The 25,441-nt window shown below is 52.6% G+C and overlaps 2 protein-coding genes across 2 annotated transcripts in view; both read left to right on the top strand.

Moving 5' to 3' along the window:
- Positions 1-1,412: 1,412 nt before the first annotated feature.
- On the top strand, positions 1,413-12,850 carry RAPGEFL1 (Rap guanine nucleotide exchange factor like 1; the record flags this gene model as incomplete). The annotated part of the gene is made up of 15 exons (XM_082860968.1): positions 1,413-1,932; positions 4,734-4,809; positions 5,741-5,876; positions 6,101-6,198; positions 8,249-8,361; positions 8,600-8,767; positions 9,497-9,594; positions 9,692-9,814; positions 10,355-10,533; positions 10,608-10,698; positions 11,283-11,333; positions 11,677-11,764; positions 11,973-12,037; positions 12,418-12,472; positions 12,726-12,850. The coding sequence occupies 15 exons, from the start codon at positions 1,413-1,415 to the stop codon at positions 12,848-12,850; spliced, it is 1,986 nt and encodes a 661-aa protein (XP_082717094.1).
- An 11,516-nt stretch (positions 12,851-24,366) lies between these two features.
- WIPF2 (WAS/WASL interacting protein family member 2) overlaps positions 24,367-25,441 on the top strand; it is a 38,807-nt gene continuing 37,732 nt past the window's right edge. Inside the window, exon 1 of the mRNA XM_082861019.1 lies at positions 24,367-24,472. The gene's annotated coding sequence lies outside the window, so the exon portion shown is untranslated. The remainder of the gene's footprint in view (positions 24,473-25,441) is intronic.

The raw sequence follows: 25,441 nt of genomic DNA, 5'->3' as shown, positions 1-25,441 counted from the left end.
TTCAGTTCTACCACCACTCCCAGCCTTTAGCATTCCTGTCCCTGCCTGGTCCGTGCACGGTAAACAGAGGTGGGGCATTGTCCAAGGAGCCTCAACCCGTCTGTTGCCTGGTGCTACTCTCCCACCTTGTTACCTTAACCTTGATGTGCTTACACTGCGCGTGTCTCTATACACCCCTCCTCCTGGGACAGTGTACCCTTAGGGACAGAATGATCTGGGCATAGGATCAGGATTAAGGAATGGAGTGCAAATTCGGTACCACTTTCCCCACTCCATGGTTATGTCACCTCTGGAGGGGCTCTCTATGCCTGATGGTGTTGGTTGGCAGTTCTAGAGCTTGTCACCCATCTCCAGGGCTCTGCTTCCTCCTGCTGCCAGTAGGCTCAGGTGCCCTTGTGCCCCTGGTCTCCTCCTCCACCTGCCTACTGTCTCTTCTCTTCACCCTAATTAGACCTGCCACAACCTGCTGCTCCCTACCTGGCTCCTACCTGCCTGCCAGTACCTGCCTCCCACAGGCCAGGCCCTCACCACCTATGGTGCCCTACCAGAAAGGGCAGATGGGTACCGCCCCTAGTTCCAATGCCAATGCACCGGAGGCCTTCCCATCCCTTCTTACAGAAGCAAGATAAAGACCACATATTCCAGTGAGTATGGCAACAGAGCACACAACCGAGATCGAGAGTGATGGACACCCAATCAGCAATTTTTGTAGGCCTCACCTGAATACAGGTAGGTGAGTCAAGGTTCAGCCTGGTTCTTTGCAATGATACCAAGAGTCCTCGTAAGCCTCGAGCCAGGAACCCCCTCTCCATTGGTAAATTACTCCCTCACCCTTGTCCTTAATGTCTGCGTCTGCTCTGAACCCAATGCCGGTCAGCCCTTACTGTTTCCCTCGCGGTCAGCCCCAAGTTGAAGCCTGGCGCGGCCCAGGGGGCGGGTCCATTTAGGGGAGGGGAGGGGACTGGGCGGGGACTGGAGGAGGGGGCGCGGTCTCAGTTCTGCCACCTTCCTCCGGGCCGGGAGCGCAGCCGCCACCGCCGCCGCCGCCGCCGCTGCGTCCTCTCAGCCTTGCGCTCCGCCCGCTGGCTCTGCCGCCGCAGCCCGGCCCAGGAGCGCAGAGCCTTGGGCACCGGCCCCGCAGCCTAAACACCCTTCGGGCCGCGTGCGCTGCAGCCGGCATGGGGGGCCACTAAGAGCGGGCACTCCTTCCCTCTGGCACCTCCCCCGGTCCCTGGCCACTGGACTCCGGCCAGCGCACCTCGGGCACCTCTGGCCCCCAGTCCGGCGCCTGGCACGGCCCTCCGCTGTGACCCTCCAGATCTGAGCACCGTGTCCCCACCACCCCCCCCCCCCGCCTGTGCCTGGGACACCTGGGTCCCCCGGCGGCCCCGAGCAAAGGGGCGGGGGGGAGCATGAAGCCGCTGGAGAAATTTCTGAAGAAGCAGACGTCGCAGCTGGCGGGGCGAACGGTGGCGGGAGGTCCCGGCGGGGGTCCGGGGAGCTGCGGCGGGCCTGGAGGGGGTGGGGGACCTGGCGGGGGCGGCGGTCTAGCCGGGGGACCGCGGCCGCTGCAGCGGCGTCAGACCGTGTCTCGTCTGCTGCTCCCAGCTTTCCTCCGGGAGCCCCTCGCCGAGCCGGGTCTGGAGCCGCCCCCAGAGGAGGACGGTGGAGAGCCGGCGGGGGTCGCGGAGGATCTCGGCAGCGGGGGGCCCTGTTGGCTGCAGCTGGAGGAGGTGCCGGGGCCCGGGCCTCTCGGGGGAGGGGGTCCCCTGCGCTCCCCTTCCTCATACTCCTCAGACGAGCTGTCCCCGGGCGAGCCTCTGACTTCCCCACCTTGGGCCCCCCTGGGCGCCCCCGAGCGGCCGGAGCATCTTCTGAACCGGGTTCTGGAGCGGCTGGCCGGAGGGGCCACCAGGGACAGCGCCGCCTCAGGTAAGGGGTGGCTGGCTCATCCATCCCGGAGTAGGGGGTTGCCACCTGGTTCCTCTTCCTTTGCCCTTGGACGGTGGGTGGGGGTTGCCCTATGCCGAGCCTCGGCGTGGGGGCGGGGGAGGGTTGAGTGGTCAGCTGGGGGCCTATGGGAGGAACAGACCTTTCTGCAGCAGAGAAGTGGCAGTGCCACCTTCCTCCCTGTAGCAGCCTCACCCATGGCTGCAGAAGAAGCTGAACCCCTTTCTCTCCTTAAGCCACCCTTCCTCTCACCTGGACGTTTCATCTAGACCCTCATGGGTCCCTGATGCTGACTACCTCCTTCTGTGGCCCAAAATTAAGGCCTGACACACTAAGATGGAAGCTGCCCAGACCAGTCAGTGCAGCCCCCTAGAGGTGGCCAAGCCCCACAAGACCTTCCAGGAGTCCCCGATTCCGTTTAGAAGACCCAGAGCAGAGGGCTGGCCCACTCAGTGGGGCAGTGCCAGACAGGCACGCGGCCCAAGCTGCCTTTTGGGCTCCGGCAAAGGGATGTATTGTCCTTAGCAGCTTGGGGGGAGGTATTCTAGTTGGGGGCTGACTCAGAAGGTATTTGTTGGGGGAGAGGCAGCTGGGCAGACATCAGGGCCCCGCAGCATCCCGGGGGGTCTGAACCTCTCCGACTCCCACCCTTCCGGTGGCAGGCCTCAGCACATGGCCTCTTTAAAAAATAACCGCACCCTGAGAGGCTTATTCCCTGAATGATGATGCTATTTTGCCACTCCCCACCAGCACCCGTACTAAGGGGACTCTGAGGAAACTGAGGCCTCAGATTGCTGGTTAGTGGCTGAGGTAGAAGACCGGAGGGTCTTTAGGGCTAGCTCTCGGCATTTCACCAAGCCCAGCGGGGTCTGAGGACTGGGAGCCCTGGTTGAGGGCCTAAAGATGGGGTTTCATGCTTTGCTCCCAGACCTTTGCAGGGAGTCCTAACCCAGGTGTGTGGAATGGGGCTCCACTCCCCTAGATTTTTCTCAACACCCAAGTACTCTCCTTGGCTCAGGTTGTAGTTGCCCTGGGGAGCTGACACCTTTTGGATTTAATTAGAAAAATATCAGACACACACAGCTCTCTTAACCATAACTTCCCGCCTACACCACACACCCTATGTCTCTATGACACATTCCCTGGGGAGGCTGTACATTGGACCAGAGCCTGCCTTGGAAGAGACAGACGCCAAACTGTAGCCCCCATAGCAGCATCTCCCCCACTCTGCCCCCACGTTCCTCTTCCTTTGCTCTGTTTAGCTCTCCTGTGAGATAAAGAGTAGAGGAAAGATTTTGGGCATCCCTATTCCTCGTCCCCATACCTGGAGCTGAGGGTCAGGGCTGGGGGGCTCAGACTCACTTTAAAAACTTGGCAGAGAGGAAAAGGGAGAAACTGTCTTTCCCCTTCCGCAGGGGCAGGGGCCTGGTGCCACAGGCGCTGCTCAGTCTTCCCTGGGGAAGGACTCTTGAACTGACTGTCACCGTATTATCTGGACTGGCAGGCTGGATCCCCAGAGTAACTGCTTTGGGGAACCCCAAACCAGTCCCAGAGTGAATGAGAATCAGCGTAACCTGCCACTCTGATATTCTCCAATATAACCAATGTTCTTAAGCCATCTCGGTTCCCTCCCAGGGCGTGTGGGAGGAGGGGACTTACAGAAGGTACCCCAAACTAACCAAAGGCTCTCAAACGTCTAAGCAGCCCCACCTGCCCACTGTACTCTGACGCTCTGCTGGCCTCAGGCATGGTGAGAAAAGAACAAAGACTCAGGAGTCTGGGTTCTTACTCCAGCTCCAGGCAAGTCCCTCCCACAGCTCTGGGCCTCAGTTTCTCATTTGTGAAATGAAGTAGTTGAAGTAGAGGATCTGGTGTTGATTCTCCTGCTCCACCTTCATGGCTGGAATTGGAGGCCAGGGGACGGTGACCCGGGGGCCATCAGAAGCCTTGGTTTTGCCCTGGGGCAGTACCTGGGGGCCTGGCCCTAACCTGTCCTGGTGAGGACACCTGGCTGCCTCCCCGAACCCTGCCTGTCTGTGTGTGCCAGGCTGCCCTGCCCCACCCCAGGTCTGGCTGCAAGTCAGGGCGACCTTGTACCTGGCTGACGGGCTGAGCCAGGCCCAGATGGGGGTGTGGAGGGAGAAAGGGTGGTGTGAGGAACCACTCCCCTCCACCCTTCCATCATTAACTCTTCCATTCCTGGGCGTCCGGAGGACACAGGCTTTCTATTTAAAGGCTTTGGGATCAAAGAGATGGCAGTCGCTCCCTCTCCCTTTGAATGGGGCTGGTTCTCACCTGCCTAGTTGGAACTCAAATTTGTTAGGTAGGGAGTGAAGAGGGGCGGAGGGACACACACACACACACACACACACACACACACACACACGTTGACCCTAACCTCTGTGCTTAAAAGTTCTCTTTGTCTAGAGACACTTCTGGGGGCTACCTCTTCCTCTTTTTTTCAGGCAGATCTCAAGCTTGGTGTATTAACTGACCAGCTTCCCACACACATTGGAGAGAAGTGGGCGTGGCCATGCAAGCGCGCCCCTCCTTCTCTCCAGCCGCCTCGGCAGCTGCCAACCCCACCCCCGCAGCGGCTGCCCAGAACCTTCACATGTGTGTGTGTGCGCGTGTGTGTGTGCAGAGCGTGACTGGGCAGGTGGCTGGGGCTCCAGCCTGGCTAAAGAGAATTTGCCCTCGGAGGCAAGAGAGGGGGTGGTGAGTGTCAAATTGGGTCCTGGAAGTGCTCTCCCGACATCAGTGGTGACAATTGCTCTCTACAGATATCCTGCTGGATGACATCGTCCTCACGCATTCTCTCTTCCTTCCCACGGAGAAGTTTCTGCAGGAGCTACACCAGTAATATCCTTTTGGGGAGCTTGCAAAAGGGGAGGTCAGGAGGGAGCCACCCCCCCTCACCCCACATGTGATGTGAGGGTCTAAGCTCTTCCCTAGAAAACACACCTGGGTTTCAATTCCAGGTTATTCACTCACCAGCTGTGTGACCTTGGGCAGCTCACCTAACCTCCTGGGGCCTCAGTTTCCTCTTCTGTAAAACGGGGGTAAATAGCACCTGCCCTGCCTCTCTATGGGGCTGCTGTGGAGACCATTCTGACAGCAGATGTGGGAGTGCTCTGGAGACTGCAGAGCCCTGTATAGATGTAAGGGGTTATTACTCTATTAAGAGTGCCTCTCTCCCCACTGAATTATTGCTCTAAACATCTGGTTGCCCAGTGAGTTATTACAGGGTCTGATGTAAACATCAGGTCATGGCTGTGCTTCAGCAGGGTCTACTAGAGACAAGCCACTGGCTGGGCTATTCACAGGGCCTCTCACCAGGTTATTCTAGGACCTAATTATAAACGTCAGGCCAGTGAGTAGAATATCATAGGCTCTCTTAGAAACACCAGGCCTTACACTGAAGTCTTGTCAGGCTTGTGGTTAGCACCATTGGCCTTTATCAGCCTGCTGTAAGCTCCAGGCTGTGGGCTGATGAGGGGTTGGGTGGGTCCAGGCAGAGTAGCTTCTAGTGAATTTTCTCAGGTGAAATTCAAACAGGCAGGGGCAGGAGCTGGATGTGGTCTAGTGGGTGTCATCCCTACCTACTCTGGCAAAAACCTGGGCTGGGGCATGAGGTGGTCTTGGTTCCAAGGGCCCTTGGAGCCCCTTTCTCCATGGCCCCAAACCTAGAGAATTTTTAGGGGTAGCCTTGCCTCCCATTGCCTCCCATACCCCTTCCCGGTGTCCTCAGGTCTGCCTGCCCAGGGCTTTTTCTTAACTTAGGGGTCAGCTTTGTTTGGGCAGGAAGCATGGAGGGCCCCGAGGGGCTTGGCCGGAAGCAGGCCTGTCTAGCCATGCTCCTTCATTTCTTGGACACCTACCAAGGGCTGCTGCAGGAGGAAGAGGGGGCTGGCCGCATCATCAAGGTGGGCCTGGGATGAGAAGGTGGGTGAGCAGGCTGTTTGCTCTGGAAGGGGACCCCTTTGAAGGAACCATACTTCTCAAGCTGGGTACCTGGAAGGAAATGATGCCAGTGAGCCTTAGCATGTACGGTTCTTCTGTGCTCGCAGGCATGGAGACCCTGCCCCGCCCTTGCAGAGGGTGATGCTTGAGACCCCTGCCCTCACCTTCTCTCTTCTCATCTCTGCAGGATCTGTACCTGCTGATTATGAAGGATGAGTCCCTTTACCAGGACCTGCGAGAGGACACACTGAGGCTGCACCAGCTTGTGGAAACAGTGGAGCTAAAGTGAGGGGAATAGGCTGGGGGAGGGGACAGGAAAGAAATCCCCCTTGTTCCTCTATTACAAGGCTGGGTGCCTGTGGCCTTTGGGCTCCAAGATGCTTTTATTTTCATTCCCTTTCTCTTACTGGAGAGTAGCACAAAGCACTGTCTCCAGTCATTTTGGGGGTCCATTCTCCCATCCATTTATTTGTCAGTCCAATGGTGTGCTGATAAATATTGAACGATCAGCACTTCAGGAAAAAGAGCCCTGGTTTATAGCTTTTGCTGATTCCCATGGTGTAAATTCTCTCACTGTGGTTGATTCCAAGCTACCAGTATGACATTACTGAATGTGAAGTTGGGAAGAGATGTGCAGTAGCAGGCCATTAGGTACTATCTTCACCATATAAATCCAACAGACGTAACTTAACCTGAAGAGCATAGATAAGAGTAAAAGGTAGTGAAACAATTAGGAAACTACTTTTTGGGTAATAATTTGGCTGTAAGTTTATAAAACATATATATATATGTTTATATATAATTATATGTTTTATATATATGTAAGTTTACATATGTATGTATAATTAATTTTTGAATGGCTATGTTTAAAAACCAGTTGGCAGAACTCCCCAAAATTTAACAATCTGCTTTCGTGAACCAATGTGAGCTGGCTTCAGGACACTACCGCATCCATCCCTCCATCTTTTCAGCCCTTTCAGTTTCTCCCTGCTCCATCCCACCATCATAACCCTCATTTAGGCGTCATTATCTCTCACCTGGATTATCGCCACAGCCTCCCATCCAGGGCTTCAGCTTATGGTTTTGTGTCTTTCTTATGCTGACCCCAGAGAGATCTTTCCAACTTGACAACATTGTGCTTCTGTTCCAAGAATATCCACGGCCCCCCATTGCCTACAAGATAAAGTTGCAACATCCGAGACTCTCTCTTTCTGCCTCTGGTCATTCTTCCCATCTCATCTCCCACATCCCCCTTCACCCGTGACACTCCCTATACACCCCACCATTCCACGAACACCTTTGTGTTCCCAACTTCCTGCTGTCACTTATGTGGTTCACCCCAGCGTGCCCTCCTCCCACCCCCTTCTCTTCCTGTTGTCCTTCAAGGTCCAGGTCAAATGCCATCCTCCCAGTGAAGGCATCTTTTAGTAGTAGCTGTCCCTCCCCCATACCAACGTAACTCTTCTTGTACCTTTATTATATCACCTAACACCTCCTTCCTCGTGTTAGATGTAGCTGTATGCATGTCTCCCTCCCTCCCAGACTGTGAAGTTCTTTTTTTTTTTTTAATTTATTTTATTTTTGGCTGCGTTGGGTCTTCGTTGCTGCGTGCGGGCTTTCTCTAGTTGCAGTGAGCGGGGGCTGCTCTTCATTGCGGTGCGCGGGCCTCTCATTGCAGTGGCTTCTCTTGTTGTGGAGCGTAAGCTCTAGGCGCGCGGGCTTCAGTAGTTGTGGCACACGGGCTCAGTAGTTGTGGCTCGTAGGCTCTAGAGCGCAGACTCAGTAGTTGTGGAGCACAGGCTTAGCTGCTCTGCGGCATGTGAGATCTTCCCGGACCAGGGCTTGAACCGTGTCCCCTGCACTGGCAGGCGGATTCTTAACCACTGCACCACTGGGCAAGTCCCCCAGACTATGAAGTTCTTGTTGGCAAAATTCAGCAGACAGCTGATGACCTACACCTACCATGTGCCAGGCAGTGTGCTAGACCTGTAGGATGAAAATAAAATTCAATCAGCTCTCAATCTTGTAAAAGAGATAAGACATGAACATAAACAAATATTAGCCCAATGTCCTACAGCTATTAAGACAAAATGGTGACCTCTCCTGGTGGGTGGGATGGATAGAGAAGAATTCACGGAAGAGGTGGCATTTGATTTGGGTCATTCAGACAGTTGTCCCATGCTGGCCATTGTCCTCTCTTCTTACCCCCTTCACCACTCTCTGAACCTGATGCCGGGGCATCCTTGACCAGTTCTGATATCCCTGATTGATGTTGCCTGCCTTGCATGCAGTATGCCTGGCAGGACTTCCTGATGCCCAGCTGTGTCCACAGCAGGATCCCGGACGAGAGCCAGCTGCCCAGCAAGCAGGTGAAGCCACTCTTCCGCCACTTCCGTCGGATAGACTCCTGTCTGCAGACCCGCGTGGCCTTCCGGGGTTCCGATGAGAGTGAGTGCGGACCGTAGGAGGGGCAGGGATTCCTTAGTGGCTCCGGGCGCTCCGGATCTCGGGCACCCTCTGTGGAGTCTCCCTTTTTCATAGAACCAGTCCTTTTCACAGCATATTTTTCAGAGGCCAACCAATTTCAGGTTGGGGTGGGGTGGGGAACAGAGGTGCCCAGGGGGGAACTGTGCTGATGCTGCCGTTCTGCCCACTGGTGAAAAACCACCTCCCGGTCTCTATCCAGTCTTCTGCCGGGTCTATATGCCTGACCATTCCTACGTGACCATACGCAGCCGCCTCTCAGCATCTGTGCAGGACATTCTGGGCTCTGTGACGGAGAAATTGCAGTACTCAGAGGAGCCTGCGGGGCGTGAGGATTCCCTCATCCTGGTAGCTGTGGCCTCCTCAGGAGGTGAGGGTCAGAAGGAGCTGGGCTGGGGAGCGGGGGTGCACAAGAAAAGAAACTCACAAGCCCAGTGCCTTGGGGCAGGAGTAAAGACTGAATTCTAGGCCCTGGCTGCTACTCCAAGTGCAGTCCTGGGACCAGACACATGAGCATCACCTGGGAGCTTGCTAAAAATGCAGTATCTCAGACCCCACTCCAGACCTGCAGAATCAGAATGTGCGTTTTAACAAGATCCCCGGGTGATTCTTGTGCACATTAAAGTTGGGGAGCAGTGGCCCAGGACACTTGCATGCTGCGCTGGGTGCTTTGCCTCTTACATTGGAATCTTGTCCTTTAACTTCCACGAGCATCTAAGGATGCTACGTTTTTGAGGCCAAAGGCACAGGGTGGGCCTCCAATCCCGGTAGGAAGGCAAAAACCCTGCAATGTAGTCATAGCCTTATTTTCCTCTAAATCAGAAAAAAAAATTCCTGCTTTCCCAGTGTCACAGGAATGACAGACTAAGAGAAGAGCTATAAAGAAGGTTGGGAGCCAAAAGGAGGTTATAAATGCAAGAGAACTCATTTTTTGAAAAATGTCAGATAAATATGGCATAAACTGGTGATGATATGAGTCCTGTTAGTCTAGAACATGTCTGGGCGGGATTAGGAGTTTCTGGAGGGGACGGCGGTGGTGGCGGGGGTGTGTGAGGGTACAAGGGCCGGGGCTGAGGCAGGGCAGCTCGTTCTCCTGCAGAGAAGGTCCTTCTCCAGCCGACCGAAGACTGTGTCTTCACCACGCTGGGCATCAACAGTCACCTGTTTGCCTGTACCCGAGACAGCTATGAGGCCCTGGTAAGAACTCCTTCACAAGCCTGGGCTGAGAGGGAAGGCTGAGGGGGACCGGGAGCAGAAATTCAGAAGCCCAGCCCATGTCCCTGCCTGCCACCAGGTGCCCCTCCCCGAGGAGATCCAGGTCTCCCCTGGAGACACAGAGATCCACCGAGGGGAGCCTGAGGACGTCGCCAACCATCTTACTGCCTTCCACTGGGAGCTGTTCCGCTGTGTGCACGAGGTGGGGATTGAGGCTGGAGCTGGGCTGGGGGCCTGGAGCGAGGCAGCGTCTGGGCTGAAAGTTCTGGTTAGGACGCTCCCTGGCAGTGTGCCCTGGGGCAGTGTGCCACCAGAACCTCTCTAAGCCTTTGTTCCCTTTATCTTAAAAAAAAAAAAAGCGAAGAGAGAGGAAACACCTCGCCTTACCCGCCCCCCTCCCTGGGTGGTTCAGGATGCAATTGCTGCTTACACAGAACCTGACCCACGGTTAGAATTCGTAAAATATTCACTATTAAAGAAAATAAGGCAAGGACAATAATGTCAATCAGACGGTTCAAGCGCCTGGCACCGGGTAAGTGTTCAGTAGATGGTAGAGCATTATTAATGTTGGTTGTCTTTTCTCCCCCCTCTCTGTTGCATCCTGTCCTGTCCCGGTTTTCTTCTATTTTCCACCCCTCCCGCCCCCGTCCTCCTGCCTTACCCTGCTCACCGCCTCGCACTGCCCTCTTCCCAACCCGCACTCCCCACGCCCTGGCGGCCCCTCCTGCCACCGCGGGTGCAGCTGGAGTTCGTGGACTACGTGTTCCACGGGGAGCGCGGCCGCCGGGAAACGGCCAACCTGGAGCTGCTGCTGCAGCGCTGCAGCGAGGTCACGCACTGGGTGGCCACCGAGGTGCTGCTCTGCGAGGCCCCGGGCAAGCGCGCGCAGCTGCTCAAGAAGTTCATCAAGATCGCGGCCATGTGAGTGCGGCGGCCGCGGAGCGGGAGGCCATGGCCAGCCGCCCCCCCGCTGACCCCGCCTCCCGCCCCCGCAGCTGCAAGCAGAACCAGGACCTGCTGTCCTTCTACGCCGTGGTCATGGGGCTGGACAACGCCGCGGTCAGCCGCCTGAGGCTCACCTGGGAGGTGATGAGACCTCTTCCCTTTCCTCTCCTCCCACCTGTGCTGGCCCACCTCGGGGGTCTTGGCCTCCACCCTCAGCCTAGATATCTCGGGCTCACCCCAAAGCGGCCTCCCGGGACCGCTGCTCGCCTCTGGGGAGCTTTTGTGCCGATTGGAAGGAGGCGCCCTCTTCTGGCAAATACAGCCCCGGGGCACACAGCAGGGCTGAGGGACCCGGTCCCAGGGCAGATTAGTAGAGGCGGATTCCCCTGGGGGTGGGGGTGGGGGTGGGGGTGGGGTGGGAGGGGGCAGTCCCGGCCAGATCGCAGCCTTAGCTCTTGGCTTTCAGACAGCACCCAGTGAGGCCTTGTACGTGGCACGTGCATCTGCAGAGGCCTCCATTTCCCCAGAATAACTCATTCCTCTGGGCCGCTTCAAGCTCCCCAGACCTAGCCCAGGGCTGGTTCTACTTCCCCGCCGGCCAGCTTCCCAGCCCCCTGGGAGACACTCAGACCCTTTCCCCCTCTAACACCTGGGGATTAGTCAGGAGATCCCGTGAAACCCAAGGAGCTCCAGACTCTGACATCTCTTCTTCCTTCAAACTGCAGAAGCTGCCAGGGAAATTCAAGAACTTGTTCCGCAAATTTGAGAACCTGACAGTGAGTGGGTTTGGCTCTATTATCTGCCCCTGGACTGGCACCCCAGAGAATTTCTGTGCCCATAAACCTTTTACCTCAAGCTTCCCTTTCAAGGTTTTTAGTGCCTGGGTCCCCCCACCCCTGCCCGCCCTTGCCCACCACGCTGGGAGGGAAGATGGGAGGATTGCTGCTTCGTTATCCCTGGAGGAGAGGGGAGAGCAGTTGAGCCCCAAGCACGACACCCAAACACACCCCTATCTGATTGAAGATATTTCTAGGGCAGGGGCTGAGGGAGGGAGTGGGGGATGACTTTGGGGTACACTGGGCCTGTCTGTCCCTTTATCCCTCTTCTGTGGAATGCTAGGACCCCTGCAGGAACCACAAAAGCTACCGAGAAGTGATCTCCAAGATGAAACCCCCTGTGATTCCTTTCGTGCCTCTGATCCTCAAAGGTGAGAGTCACTTCCAAGCTACATTCTTCTCTCCACGCTCTCCATGCCCCATTCTGACCCTCCGTCCCCTTTGAACTCAGCTCTGTGTGTTCAGCTCTCTCTGAACCCACCTAGAGAGGAGTTCCCCCTAGATTGAGTGCGGTCAGGGGGAGGGGAAGGGCCCTTTGGACCTCCTCTCTTACCCATTTGCTTCTCTCCCCATCCCTAGACCTGACTTTCCTGCACGAGGGGAGTAAGACCCTTGTAGATGGTTTGGTGAACATTGAGAAGCTGGTGAGTGGCACTGCCAACCTCACTCCCATTGAGTGGGGGAGGGCTGGCATCCTCGTCTTCTCCTGGCATCCCCCCAAAAGGTGCCAGCCTTCCTCATGGCGCCCAGCTTGCCTGACAGACTCCTGTCTTCCTGGAGGTGTCACTGTGACAACCTGCCCACGGGTGGCAAAACTGACAGGCAGCTCAGGGTGGGGGGGCAACTCTGCCTCCCCCTCACCTGGCACCCTATTGTACCCCTTCTTTGGTCCTTTAGAGACCCTCCAGAGCTGGGGACTGGAGGGAGTTAAACCAAGAGAGTTGGAGATTGGAGGAGGGAGAGCATTAGAAGGGGGGGCATCTTTCTGTGCCCTTTTCAGGACTCATTCCTTGTCATCTCCCAGCATTCAGTGGCTGAAAAAGTGAGGACCGTCCGCAAATACCGGAGCCGGCCCCTTTGTGAGTAACCCACGGCGTTTTGAGAGCGTTGCAGGTAGAGCTTTGACTGAGCAGGGGGGGTTCCTGGGAGAGGTCCCCACTTAAATGTTTATTTCCTAAAATGTGTCATTTCTCCATTCTCTCCTTGGCCTGCCTGGGGGGCCCTCCTGCCCAACATCTGTCCCAATCCACACCCTTCTCCTCTGGCTGGTATGTGTGTAGGAGAAGAAGGGTGGCCAGCACCCTGACTGCCTCCCTGTCTTCACACCCCCAGGCCTTGATATGGAGGCCTCCCCGCATCACCTGCAGACCAAGGCCTATGTGCGCCAGTTCCAGGTCATCGACAACCAGAACCTCCTTTTCGAGCTCTCCTACAAGCTGGAGGCCAATAGTCAGTGAGAACGGAGCTTCTGGCTGGCCCTTCACCAGGGTCCTTGGGCGCCTGGCACTCAAGCACTTTGCACGACGTCCCAACCCACGTCTGACCTCTGTCCCCGGGAGCAGGAAAGAGTTGGGTGGACTTAGCCCTGGACTCACAAGCCTGTTTGTCCTGCTGAAGTCCTCTCCGCCTTGCTCCTTCAAGCCCAAACCACACTCTGCTGGTGCCTGCCCTCCCAGGGAAAGTGGGCAGAGAGCTCCTTCCCCAGCCCCTCGCATAGAGGTCTGTTCCGGAGGTGCAGTTCCCAGCCTCCTCTTCCCAAGCAGGCGGGAAAGCTGCCCCCCTTCCCATCTCGCAGAGCGGAGTTACGGGAGGGATTGGCGTCCTTCCTCTCCACCGCCTGCCAGGCTTCTCCATGGTCACACTGGGACCCCTAGATGGACCCCCGAATATTATAGTTACCTTGTGTCCGTGTGGGTGTGTGCGTGCGTGTGTGTGTGGGTGTGTGCGCCCCCTTTGAAGGAGCAGGAGTGCATCTGGTAGTTGAGGGAGGGTGTTGTGTGTGCCGGGGAGGGGTCCTTCTGTTTGGTGCTACCCTGTCTACTCTGCCGCTGGGACGGTGTGGGGCGCTTTCGCCGCCCCCCCACTCCCTGCCCAGCTCCTCTGATGCCCTGCATGTCCAGGCCTGTGGGTGAAGCTGCTCGGGAGGGCAAGGAGAAGCAGCAGATGGGAGGGTTACCCATCAGCCCTTAGGATTTCCCCCCTCAGGCCTCCCACAGGTCCCTGGGTGGGCTCCCATGGGAGGGTGAAAGATGCTCAGGGAAACACTGGCCTAAGCTGCCTATTGGACCCTCCGTCTGCATTGCAGTGGGGTGAGGTGTGGCAGGGTCGGGTTGGGGTGCCCGCTGTCCATACTCCTGCTGTTCGGGTGTCTCACTGCTAAGCAGGGAGTTGTCACCTCCCTTCTGGCTCTTCTGTGGGATACCAACACATGGTCTCATCCTCCTCCCTGTCTTGACTCCCCCTTGGTCCTTCCCATCAGAGCTGGGGTGGGGTGGACCCCTGTACCTGGGGCAGGCAGCCCCCCAAGGTGGGGAATGAAACGGCAGAGACTGGAAAGGCAAAACTGGGCTCTGGCGATGCCTTTATTACCTGTCTGTCTCCCCTCTGTCTCCCATCACGGGCCTCCAGGGCTGAGGGGTGCAGGGCTCCTGGCAGCTACGGTGTGAGGTTTCCTGGTGCAGCCTCACCCTCCTTTCTGGCACCACCTCTTTCCCTTCCGAAGAGGCAGCAGCCAAAGCAGCTGCCGTTCCTATTCTGAGAGTGTATATATTTTTTACCAAAAGCTCGGGAATTGTAAATTTATTTTTTAAAACTCAAAGAGGGAAAGAGCCTTGTATCATATGTAAACAGTGTATCATAGGTTATGTTGTACAGTCCCTTTTATACAGCGGTCTGTCTTGCTCCTGCCCCCCCCAAAAATGTCTATAGACTCCCCACCCCCAGCACATTCACAGGCGCTGTGTCCCACCCCCTCCATCCCTCACAGACAGGGACCTCTGTCTATCTACTCCTCCCTGCTACTGCTGATGTGCCCTTCTCTCCCTGCAGCCGCCCTTCCTCCTGACCCCTCTTAGCAGCCTTGTCACTCCAGCTCTCATCATCCTCCCCAAACCCTGGGGCCCGCTGGTCCAGTCTCTGCTGCTGCCCACCCCTAGCCTTGACGCCTGCCCTGCTGCCGCCCAGGGGCCTCCCGGACGCCTTCCTGTGCCCCACAGCTTTTCCAGAGTGAAACGTGTGTACTGTACAGGCTCGGTTGTCATTGCAGAAACCTCCCGGTGGAGTAAAAGCTGATAAAATTCTGAATCAACCCGTCTGCTGTTCTCCATTCTGTTTCTTTGAGCCTGGGGAAGGAAAGGCCGAGGGAGGGGAGAGGGAATCACCTTTTGGGGCTCTGGGCTACCTCAACCAGGCTGTTCTGGAGTGACTTTGAAAATGTGGGTGAGAGGAAAAGGCGCTAACCTTGGGAGAAAAGCCACCTAGTGCCTGGGACTTGCAAGCGTGAATGTTTTCGTTCTTCCACGTTCCAGGTGCCATGGATATGTGATCGCGTTTAATTCTAACACTGTGAGGTGGAAGCTAGAAGCTGGGCAGTCCCAGCATAATGTCCAAGTTACAGGGCGAGCGAGGGGGCAGAACGGGGCCCCTAACCCAGATGTGTCCGCTATAGACAGCATGCACGTGCTCTAGCCCAGGGGTCCCCAACCCCCAGGCGGCGGACCGGTAGTGGTCCGTGGCCTGTTAGGAACCGGGCCGCACAGCAGGCGGTGAGCGGCGGGTGAGCGAGCGAAGCTTCATCTGCCTCTCCCCATTGCTCGCATTACCGCCTAAACCATCCCCCCCGCCATCCGTGGAAAAATTGTCTTCCACAAAACCGGTCCCGGGTGCCAAATAGGTTGGGGACCGCTGCTCTAGCCGCTACCCAGACAGCATGCACTCTGCACACAACCAGTACCTACCAGTTATACTATGCGGAGAATCTAGAGCCTCGTGTTAGGCTCTAATGAGAGCCTGAGCTCCAGGAGACATCATATACTCAAACAGCTACACGTGAGCCCTTGACCTTCCCTCATCCTGCATCAGTTATTCCCTCAGTCTTCTGCATCTCAGAAAATGGTCCTCTCGGGCTTCCCTGGTGGCGCAGTGATTGAGAGTCCGCCTGCCGATGAGGGGGACGCGGGTTCGTGCCCCGGTCCGGGAGGATCCCGCATTCCGCGGAGCGGCTGGGCCCATGGGCCATGGCCGCTGAGCCTGCGCGTCCGGAGCTTGTGCTCTGCAACGGGAGACGCCACAACAGTGAGAGGCCCGCGTACCAAAAAAAAAAAAAAAAAAAGGTCCTCTTATCCACCCAAGTTTTCCAGGCGACAATCTAAGACTCACCCTCGATGCCTCTTTCCCTCATCCCTCACTCATTTCATCGGCCCGGCCCGGCGGTTACAACTCCAGAACACAACCTGATCAGTCCACTTCTCTACGATTTCTCTATTACCACCCAGTCCAGACGCTTTCACGTCTTCCCTGGACGACTGCACTAGCCTCCTACCTGGGCTCTCGGCTTCCTCTCTCCAACCTGCTCTTAACCTCACCAGTTGGGTCTCCACACTGCAGCCAGGGTGCTCTTTTACAAACCTGAATCAGATAATGTATGGCTAAACTTAAAGAGCAGCGATACCAGGTGTCAGTGAGAATGCGGAGCGACTGGCACTTCTGTACATTGCTGGCGGGAGTCTAAATTGGTACAACCAGTTTGGAAAACTGTTCGGTCGTACCTACTAAAACTAAATGTACACCGTACCTGTGACCTAGCATTTCCATGCCTAGGTGTATATTCATGATAAAGAAGTTAGAAAAAACCCAAGTATCCTTCAACAGGTGAATGGACAAATCGATTGTAGTATATTCTTATAATGGAATATTACATAGCAATAAAAGGAACAAATGACTACTACCTGTGTAAATGAATCTCATAGACATAATATTGAGTAAGCAAACCAGACATATAAACTACACACTATATAATTCTGTTTAGAGAAGTTAAAAAACAGACAAAATTATGGGGATTGGAGTGAAAATAGTGGTTACTCATGGGGTGGGAGAGAGTATTGAAGGGGTGTGAAGAAGCCCTGTGTGGTGATAATAATGTTCTGTGTCAGGGACTTCCCTGGTGGTCCAGTGGTTAAGAATCCGCCTTCCAATGCAGGGGATGAGGGTTCGATCCCTGGTGAGGGAACTAAGATCCCACATATGCTGCGGGGCAACTAAGCCCTCGTGCCACAACTAGAGAGCCCGCGTGCCGCAACTAAGACCCGACACAGCCAAATAAATAAATTAATTAATTAAAAAAAATATGCCCGGGGGAATTCCCTGGTTTAAAAAAAAGTTCTGTATCTTTTTTTTTTATTGAAGTATAGTTGATTTACAATGTTGTGTTTAGTTTCAGGTGTACAGCAAAGTGATTCAGTTATGTATATACACATACATTTATACATATATGTATATGTACATATACATATATGTATGTGTATATATATATATTCTTTTCCATTATAGGTTATTAAAGATATTGAATATAGTTCCTTGTGCTATACCGTAGGTCCTTGTTTATCTATTTTATATATAGTAGTGTATATCTGTTAATCCCAAACTCCTACTTTATTTCTCCCCCACTTTCCCCCTTGGTAGCCATAAGTTTGTTTTCTATGTCTGTGAGTCTATTTTTGTTTTGTAAATAAGTTGCTTTGTAACATTTTTTTAGATTCCATATATAAGTGATATCATATGATATTTGTCTTTCTCTGTCTAACTTACTTCACTTAGTATGATAATCTCAGGTCCATCCATGTTGCTGCAAATGGCAATATTTCATTCTTTTTTATGGCTGAGTAATATTCCATTGTATATATGGACCACATCTTCTTTATCCATTCATCTGTTGATGGACATTTAGGTTGCTTCTATGTCTTGGCTACTGCAAATAGTGCTGCTATGAACATAATGTTCTGTATCTTGACCTGGATGTGGTTACACATGTGTGTGTGTGTGTGTCCATTGAGATTTATACATTTCACTGTAATGTTACAGTTCAACTAAAACAATTCCGATTATTATAATGCTCCTCTGTTTTTGATAACACTTAGGTGAAAAATCAAAATGCTCTCTCTCTGACCTCACCTCCTCTCCCTTCTCTCACTCATCCCACTCCAGCCACGTTGACTGCCTTACTGCTCCTAAAACACATAACACTCATTCTTGTCTCAGGGATTTTACCTTTGCTCTTCCCTGAGCCTTTCCTGACTATTCTGATCCCACCCCCGCACACCCCCCACTCTCTCTCCCCTAATCCTCCTGTGTTTTCTTCAAGGTTCTCATCGCTACCTGACATCATCTACTCTTCTTTGTGTATTTGCTCCTCCAGCCCCCAGAATGTTAGCTCCATGTGTTTCTCTTGCTCACTCTTCAGAACCTAGAACAGTACTTGGCACCGAGAAGACACTCGATACATATTTGGTGAATGAGTAAATTAGGTTGTTTGAAATAGGAGCTGTAAGAAGGGGACAAGACACAGGATGATAAATGCTCTAGGAGTTAAGCCAAGGAGATTCACTACTCGTCTGGGGATAGGGGGGTGGGGGACAATAAGAGAAAACTCCTTGGGGGACTTCCCTGGCGGTCCACTGGTTAAGACTCCGTGCTTCCAGGGACTTCCCTGGTTGTGCAGTGGTTAAGAATCCGCCAGCCAATGCAGGGGACATGGGTTCGAGCCCTAGTCCTGGAAGATCCCACATGCCGCAAAGCAACAAAGCCCATGCGCCACAACTACTGAGCCTGCACTCTAGAGCCCGTGAGCCACAATTACTGAAGCCCGCGTGCCTAGAGCCCGTGCTCCACAACAAGAGAAGCCACCACAATGAGAAGTCCGCGCACCGCAACGAAGAGTAACCCCCGCTCACAACAACTAGAGAAAGCCCGTGCACAGCAACGAAGACCCAATGCAACCAAAATAAAAGAAGACTCCGTGCTTCCAATGCAGGGGGTGTGGGTTCAATCCCTGGTCTGGGCACTAAGATCCCACATACTGTGGGGTGTGGCCAAAAAGTACACACACACACACACACACACACACACACACACACACACACACAAAACAGAGAGAGAAAACTTCTTGGAAGAGATGACCCAGTCCTTGAAGCAGGCAAAGGGTTTGATGGGCAAAGTGTGGACATGGGAGCATTGCTCAGCACTGAGAGCTGCCCCTCATGACACGAGGTGGTCAGAGAGCCCTGTGGGCTGTATGGGGAGAGGATGAGCTTACTTAATAATGTTTCACCTCCTAGGCTGTCTTAGCAGTGAAAAAAAGGTGGAAATAATTTAGCGTGTAATAAATAAGATGTAATAAGATGCTCTCTGGATCTGGTGCACAGTGAAGAATTTAAGCAGTGCCCTTTGCATCCACTAGGTGTCGCCACCAAGATTACTTCTCACCACGCTTGGGAATAGGGAGGAGGCCTGGGACGGGGAGAGCGGGGTAGAATCTTGACTCTCTCAGAGGGTCTATCTCCAGGCATGAGAAATTTGACCAGAATAACCCATATCTTTCATTCTCTGCCTTTCTACTGGCTCTTTCCCATTAAGCGTTTAAACCCCTCTCAACTCTCCATTTTTACAAACTCTTTTTTGTGTGTGTGGGATCTCAGTTCCCTGACCAGGGATTGGACTCAGGCCACGGCAGTGAAAGCCCGGAACCCTAACCACTAGGCAACCAGGGAACTCCCTACAAATGCTTTCCTTCACCTGACATACACGCTCTAGCTTCTGTACCCCCTCACTTCCAGTTCTAGGCCAAACTTCCTGAAAGGGTTGTCTCTACCTCCTCATGTCCCATTCATTCCTTTTTTACTTTGCCTTGTTCCCCCAACTTTTCATCATGAAAGATTTCAAACACAGAAAAGTTGAAAGATTAGTACAATGAATACTTAGATCTTTTTAGACTCTATGATTAACATTTTGCTAAATTTGCTTTTGTTCTCTCTGTACACACACACACACACACACACACACACACACACTTTCTTTTGCCAACCTACTTGAAAGTAAGTTGCAAACGTTAATATCATTTCATTCCTAAAAGCCTCAGCAGAAATCTCCTAAGAATAAGGACGTTCCCTTACATGTCTACCACACCATTATCACACCTAAGAAAATCAACAGTTGTTCCATGATATCTGCTAATATTCAGTCTATATTTAATTTTCCCAGGTTGTCTCAAAAAAATCTTTAAGAAAACTTAAAAAAATCCGGATCTGGGCTTCCCTGGTGGAGCAGTGGTTGAGAGTCCGCCTGCCAATGCAGGGGACGCGGGTTCGTGCCCCGGTCCGGGAGGATCCCGTGTGCCGCGGAGCGGCTGGGCCCGTGAGCCATGGCCGCTGAGCCTGCGCGTCCGGAGCCTGTGCTCCGCAACGGGAGAGGCCACAGCAGTGAGAGGCCCGCGTACAGAAAAAAAAAAAAAAAAAATCCGGATCTAATCAAGGTCCATGCGTTGCATTCGGCTGTTATTTCTCTTTAGCCTCTTAATCTAGAACAGCTTCTTTTCTTTTCGATGACATTGACTTTTCAAAGTCTAGGACAGATGTCTTGTAAATTCTTGACTTGTCTGATTGTTTCCCCATGCTCTTGTTTACTTGCATCCCCGTCCCCTCTATAGAGTATAAGCTATTAGTTCTGCCTAGAGAGGAGTGTCCAATACAAATATAATGTGAGCCATATCTGTAATTAAAATTTTTCTAGTAGTCACATTAAAGAAGTAAGAAGAAACAAGTAAGTTAATTTAATACTTTAACTCAATATATCCAAAATAATATCATTTCAACATGTAATCAATATAAAAATATTGAGACATTTTACATTTTTTTTTTGTATTAAGTCACTGAAATCTGGTATGCATGTTATACCCACAGCATATGTCAATTCAGACTAATCACTTTTTTTTTTTTTTGCGGTACGCGGGCCTCTCACTGTTGCGGCCTCTCCTGTTGCGGAGCACAGGGTCCGGACGCGCAGGCTCAGCGGCCACGGCTCATAGGCTCAGCTGCTCCGCGACATGTGGGATCTTCCCGGACCGGGGCACGAACCCGTGTCCCCTGCATCGGCAGGCAGACTCTCAACCACTGCGCCACCAGGGAAGCCCTTTTTTAAAATTTATTTTTTATTGAAGTAAAGTTGGTTTACAATGTTGTGTTAATTTCTGCTGTGCAGCAAAGTAACTCAGTTATACACATATATATGTTCTTTTTTTAAAATAAATTTATATATTTATTTTCTTTTTTGTATGCGTTGGGTCTTCGTTGCTGTGCGTGGGCTCTCTCCAGTTTCGGCGAGCAGGGGTTACTCTTCGTTGTGGTGCGCAGACTTCTCATTGCGGTGGCTTCTCTTGTTGCAGAGCACGGGCTCTAGGCGCGTGGGCTTCAGTAGTTGTGGCACGTGGGCTCAGTAGTTGTGACACATGGGCTTAGTAGCTCCGCGGCATGTGGGATCTTCCTGGACCAGGGCTCGAACCCGTGTCCCCTGCATTGGCAGGCGGACTCTTAACCACTACGCCACCAGGGAAGCCCTACGTTCTTTTTTTACATTCTTTTCCATTCTGGTTTATCCCAGGAGAGTGAATATAGTTCCCTGTGCTATACAGTAGGACCTTGTTGCTTATCTATTGTCTATACAATAGTTTGCACCTACTAACCCCAAACTCCCGGTCCGTCCCTCCCCCACCTCCAACCCCCTTGGCAACCACAAGTCTGTTCTTTCTTTATGTCTGTGCAGAATAATGACATTTTAATTGATCAATAGCTACAAGTGACTAACGGCTCCCAGCTTGGACCGTATAGCTCTAGTAGTTTTCCAGAGCTTAAATATTCTAGGGAAGAATACTTTATAGGTGCTGCTGTTAATAGCATTATGCCGGGAGGCGAACAGTGTCAGGCTGGCCCATATTAGTGGTGGCTGTGTTTGACTCTGTGGTTAAGGAGGCACTGCCAGATTTCTCCATTAAAAAGACACTTTGTTTTTTCTCTTTGCAAAGACGCTTTGTTTTTTCTCTTTGCAGTTACTATGTGGTGATTTTTGCATCTGGCAAATATCCTGTGTATCCTAACCATTCACTCTTGTTAAAAAGTTATTTTTAAATGTGTTGTGTAATATTTCAATCATACAAAAAGTTTAAAGACTAATATAATGAACACCCGTGTCTCCACCACTCAGCTTAAATGAAATCTTACCTTACAGCTGAGGCTCCTAGTACCTGCCCCCAGTCACAGGCTCTTCCTTTCTCCCCAGAGGCCACCACTTTCCTGAGTGTGGTATCATTTCCATGAGTTTCTGTAAACTTTCATTACATATGTATATATCTCAAAACAATATAGTGTTTGGCATTCAGGGGGAGTAGCAGTTTTACTGAGATATAATTTGCAACCACTATTTAAAGTGTGTATAGTCCGGGACTTCCCTTGTGGCGCAGTGGTTAAGAATCTGCCTGCCAATGCAGGCGACACAAGTTCGAGCCCTGGTCCGGGAAGATCCCACATGCCGCGGACCAATTAAGCCCATGTGCCACAACTACTGAGCCTGTGAGCCACAACTACTGAAGCCCGCGCGCCTAGAGCCCGTGCTCTGCAACAAGAGAAGCCATCGCAATGAGAAGCCCGCACACTGCAACGAAGAGTAGCCCCGCTCACCGAAACTAGAGAGAGCCTGCAGACAGCAACAAATGTGACATAGTGAATATACTATGACTCATGAATGCTTTCCAAGTGTGTACACGGTTCAGGTGCATTCCATTTAGTCTTTTCTCCACTTTGCAGATGGGGAGCCTGAGGCTGGTAGAGGTTGAGTACCTTGCCCAAAGTCTCACCCTATTCAGTAGTGGGGAGAACTAAGATTCGAGGCCTTGGGCTCTTCCGACAGCACTGCCTCCAGAGTCTTTGTGCCCAGTCATACCCAGCGGCCACTCAGTGCAGGCATCCATCGTCTCTCACTTAGATGCCCACAACACTTCTGCCTTTAACCTGGTCCCCTCTAATCCATCCTCTATGCTGCAGTCAGTCAGAGGGATCTTTCTAGAAGGCAAAGTGGGTCATGGCAGTTCTCGGCTCAAACTTTCTAGTGGTTTCCCTCTTGCCCTAGAGATAAAAATCTAACTTTTCATGAGAGATAATAAAGTCCTTCACAAATTGGCCCCTGGCAACTTGACAGTGTAGCATGGGGCAGTGGTTCTTCATGGATGCATGTTGGAAATTTGTGGTAGCTTTTTTTGTTTTTTGCCCCACTGCAAGGCTTGTGGGATCTTAGTTCCCTGACCAGGGATCGAACCTGGGCCCTCAGCAGTGAGAGCACGGAGTCCTAACCATTGGCCTGTCAGGGAATTCCCTGTGGTGTTTTTTTTGTTTATCCCAATGATAAGTTCGTGCTACTGGCGTTTGGTAGGCAGGAGTTAGGGATGCTATATTTTGGCAATGGAAGGGACCATTCTGCACAACCAAGAATTATCCACATGACTTTCACTGTCTTACTGAACATTCTGTGTGAAAAATCTATTATCATCTGAGCCTAGAATCTATCTCTATTAACCCTACATCCAAGGGACGAGGGGACAGGTTTACTTCTGGTTCACCCTAACCATGAGGATGTAGTCCTTTGGGGTCCCATCTTTATGAAGGAGAATGTCCTGTTAAACTCCCCTGTTGAGGAGGTCCCGGGGTGTTTTCTTTTCCCACAAGACCTGGAAAAAGCTCAAATTCATCTAGTTAGGCAAGTGTCCTCAGAGCAAAAGCCTGCTTCAGTGTTCCACTTATCTCTCTTTATGTCCCCTGCCTTCACTTACTTTGTTTGCCCTGAAAATTCCTCAATTTTCCATTAAAGCATTTAAGAGTTGGGGACCTGATGAAAGCACTTTATCACGTGCTTTGCTATTCATCACCTCATTTGAGCCTTCCAACAACCCTATGAAATAGTTGGGACAGGCACTATTATGTAGACCCATTTTACAGATAGGGTAGCTGCGGCCCAAAGGCACGCAGTAAGTAGTGAGAACTAAGTCCCAATTCTATCCCCTTACTTCGGATTCAGCGTAAATAAGGATGATGGAGAGACCCAAAGGACATTGTGAAGATATAAGACAATGGGGTTGACTGCAACGGAAAAGCATTTTTGTGGGTGGACTAGGGAGGGATCCTTAGTCAGCTGGGACTGAGTTAACAGCAGCCCCACCAGGGAGGGCACAGGATTCCTTTCCCTGATCCAGGCAGCTGGAAGTCCGCAGCACCAACCCCCAGCTCTGGAAACTGAGGAAGGCCAGGCCCGGTAAAGAGGAGACGGATGTTCACAGGTGTTCGAGTCAGGCAGCTAAGATGACGTTAAGGATAACTTGTTAACAAGGCCTGCCTCTGTTCCCGTGACAACCAGAGCTTGACTACTGAGCCCTTGCAAGGTTGACTGGGGCGGGTTCTTCGTTAACTCGAAATTAGGAAAGGATATTTATGGGGTGTATGTGTGCGCGCGCGCGCGCAAAAAAGATGAAAAAGATATTCAAAAAGATGTTCAGCTCAGTGATTCTCCACCTCCGCAACATGTTAGAATCACTTTCGCAATTTCAAAAGTTCCGATGCCTAGCCATACACAAGACCAATTAAATCAGAATCTCTGGGGATGGAACTCAGGTATCACTGTTTAGTCAAGTCTTACCAGGTGATTCTAATCGCAGCCAAAGTTGCGATCCCAGCTTTATAGCTGCTAAACCAAATTCCTGCGACCTTCTCCAGATGGCGGCCACCCGCCCACTTCCGCCTTTACGTGCCCTGGCAGGGGGCGGGCTTTCCAGGGGCGCATGCGTGTAGCTTCTCTTCGCGCTCTGCTCCCTCCTCCTTTTCCCCCTCCTCCATTTTGTTCGCGGACGCTGGGGACGGTGGGAGCAGATCCATTTCCGGGTTGGCAAAAGGGGCGGCGGCGAGAAAGGGAGCTTGCCGGGGGACGAGCAGGACGGTACGGAGCCGGAGCGGAGGTGGCGGAGGATTCGCTCCCGGAGCCGCTGTGCCCAGGTCGGGAAGAGGCCGGGGAGGGTGGGTCCGTCGCTGAAATGACCTGAGGACCTGAATGGGAGGGAGAGCCGGGGGAGGGGCGATTGGGGCGGGGCTTGAGGAGAGAGGGGGACTTTGGAGGAGGGGCCTGTGGGAGAGAGGGGTCCTGGGGGCGGGACCTGAGGGGAGGGCGAGTGGGGGCTGGGCCTGAAGAACCTGGAGAAGAGGGGGCGTGGGGAATCTAAGTAGGGAGGAGTGGTCGGGAATTGGTGTGGGGCGAGCGCCGACTGTGAAAAGGTGAGGAAGGTTATTGAGAGACGGGAAATAAGGGATCCTGAAGGGTTGGGTAAGGTAAGACGGCGACTCAGGGTGAGGAACGAGGTAACCGTGCGCAAAAAGGGAGATGGGGAGGGAGGACCTGTTGGGAACAGGTAATTAACAGGATGCTCCGGGTGAGGAGGCCGCCGTGACATTTTGGGAGTTGATGAGTGAAAACCAATGGTTGAAGGGATAACTGAGGAAATTGCTTACTCTGGAGGGAATCTGGAGAACATTAGTTGAGAAGGAATCAGATTTGAGTTAAAGGTTGGATTGAGAAACCTTGGGGTTCGCATGGGAGCAACCTGCAATTGAAGGTTCAGGTTGGAGTGATGTGAAGTCTTAGTTCTGGGCACCTCCAGGATCCACCTCCCTTTTCATCGTGTTATTTTTGCCCTATGTTTGTTTCTGAATGACTTATGGTATGTTTTGAGTGACTTTTTTTCTCCTTTTACAAACCAGAACAGAACCTCAGGGAACAAGGACTCCTAAGGATTTACTAAGTAACTTTGAGGCAAATCATTAAACTGTCTCATTTTTTTCCCTTGGAAATGTAGCTTTGATCCCTCTCTGCTTCTAAAAGATTGTGTTAACCAAATGGGATCTTTAAAGTGGTTGCAAAGAAGTGATCCCTGAAAATTGGATTGAGATATTGATATTTAGAAGACATGT

Source organism: Leucopleurus acutus (genome assembly GCF_964270905.1).
Source record: "Leucopleurus acutus genome assembly, chromosome: 19".
In the NCBI taxonomy this organism is placed as follows: domain Eukaryota; kingdom Metazoa; phylum Chordata; class Mammalia; order Artiodactyla; family Delphinidae; genus Leucopleurus; species Leucopleurus acutus.
The sequence above is the reverse complement of the archived record's forward strand: the minus strand, read 5'-3'. Positions and strand labels throughout refer to the sequence as shown.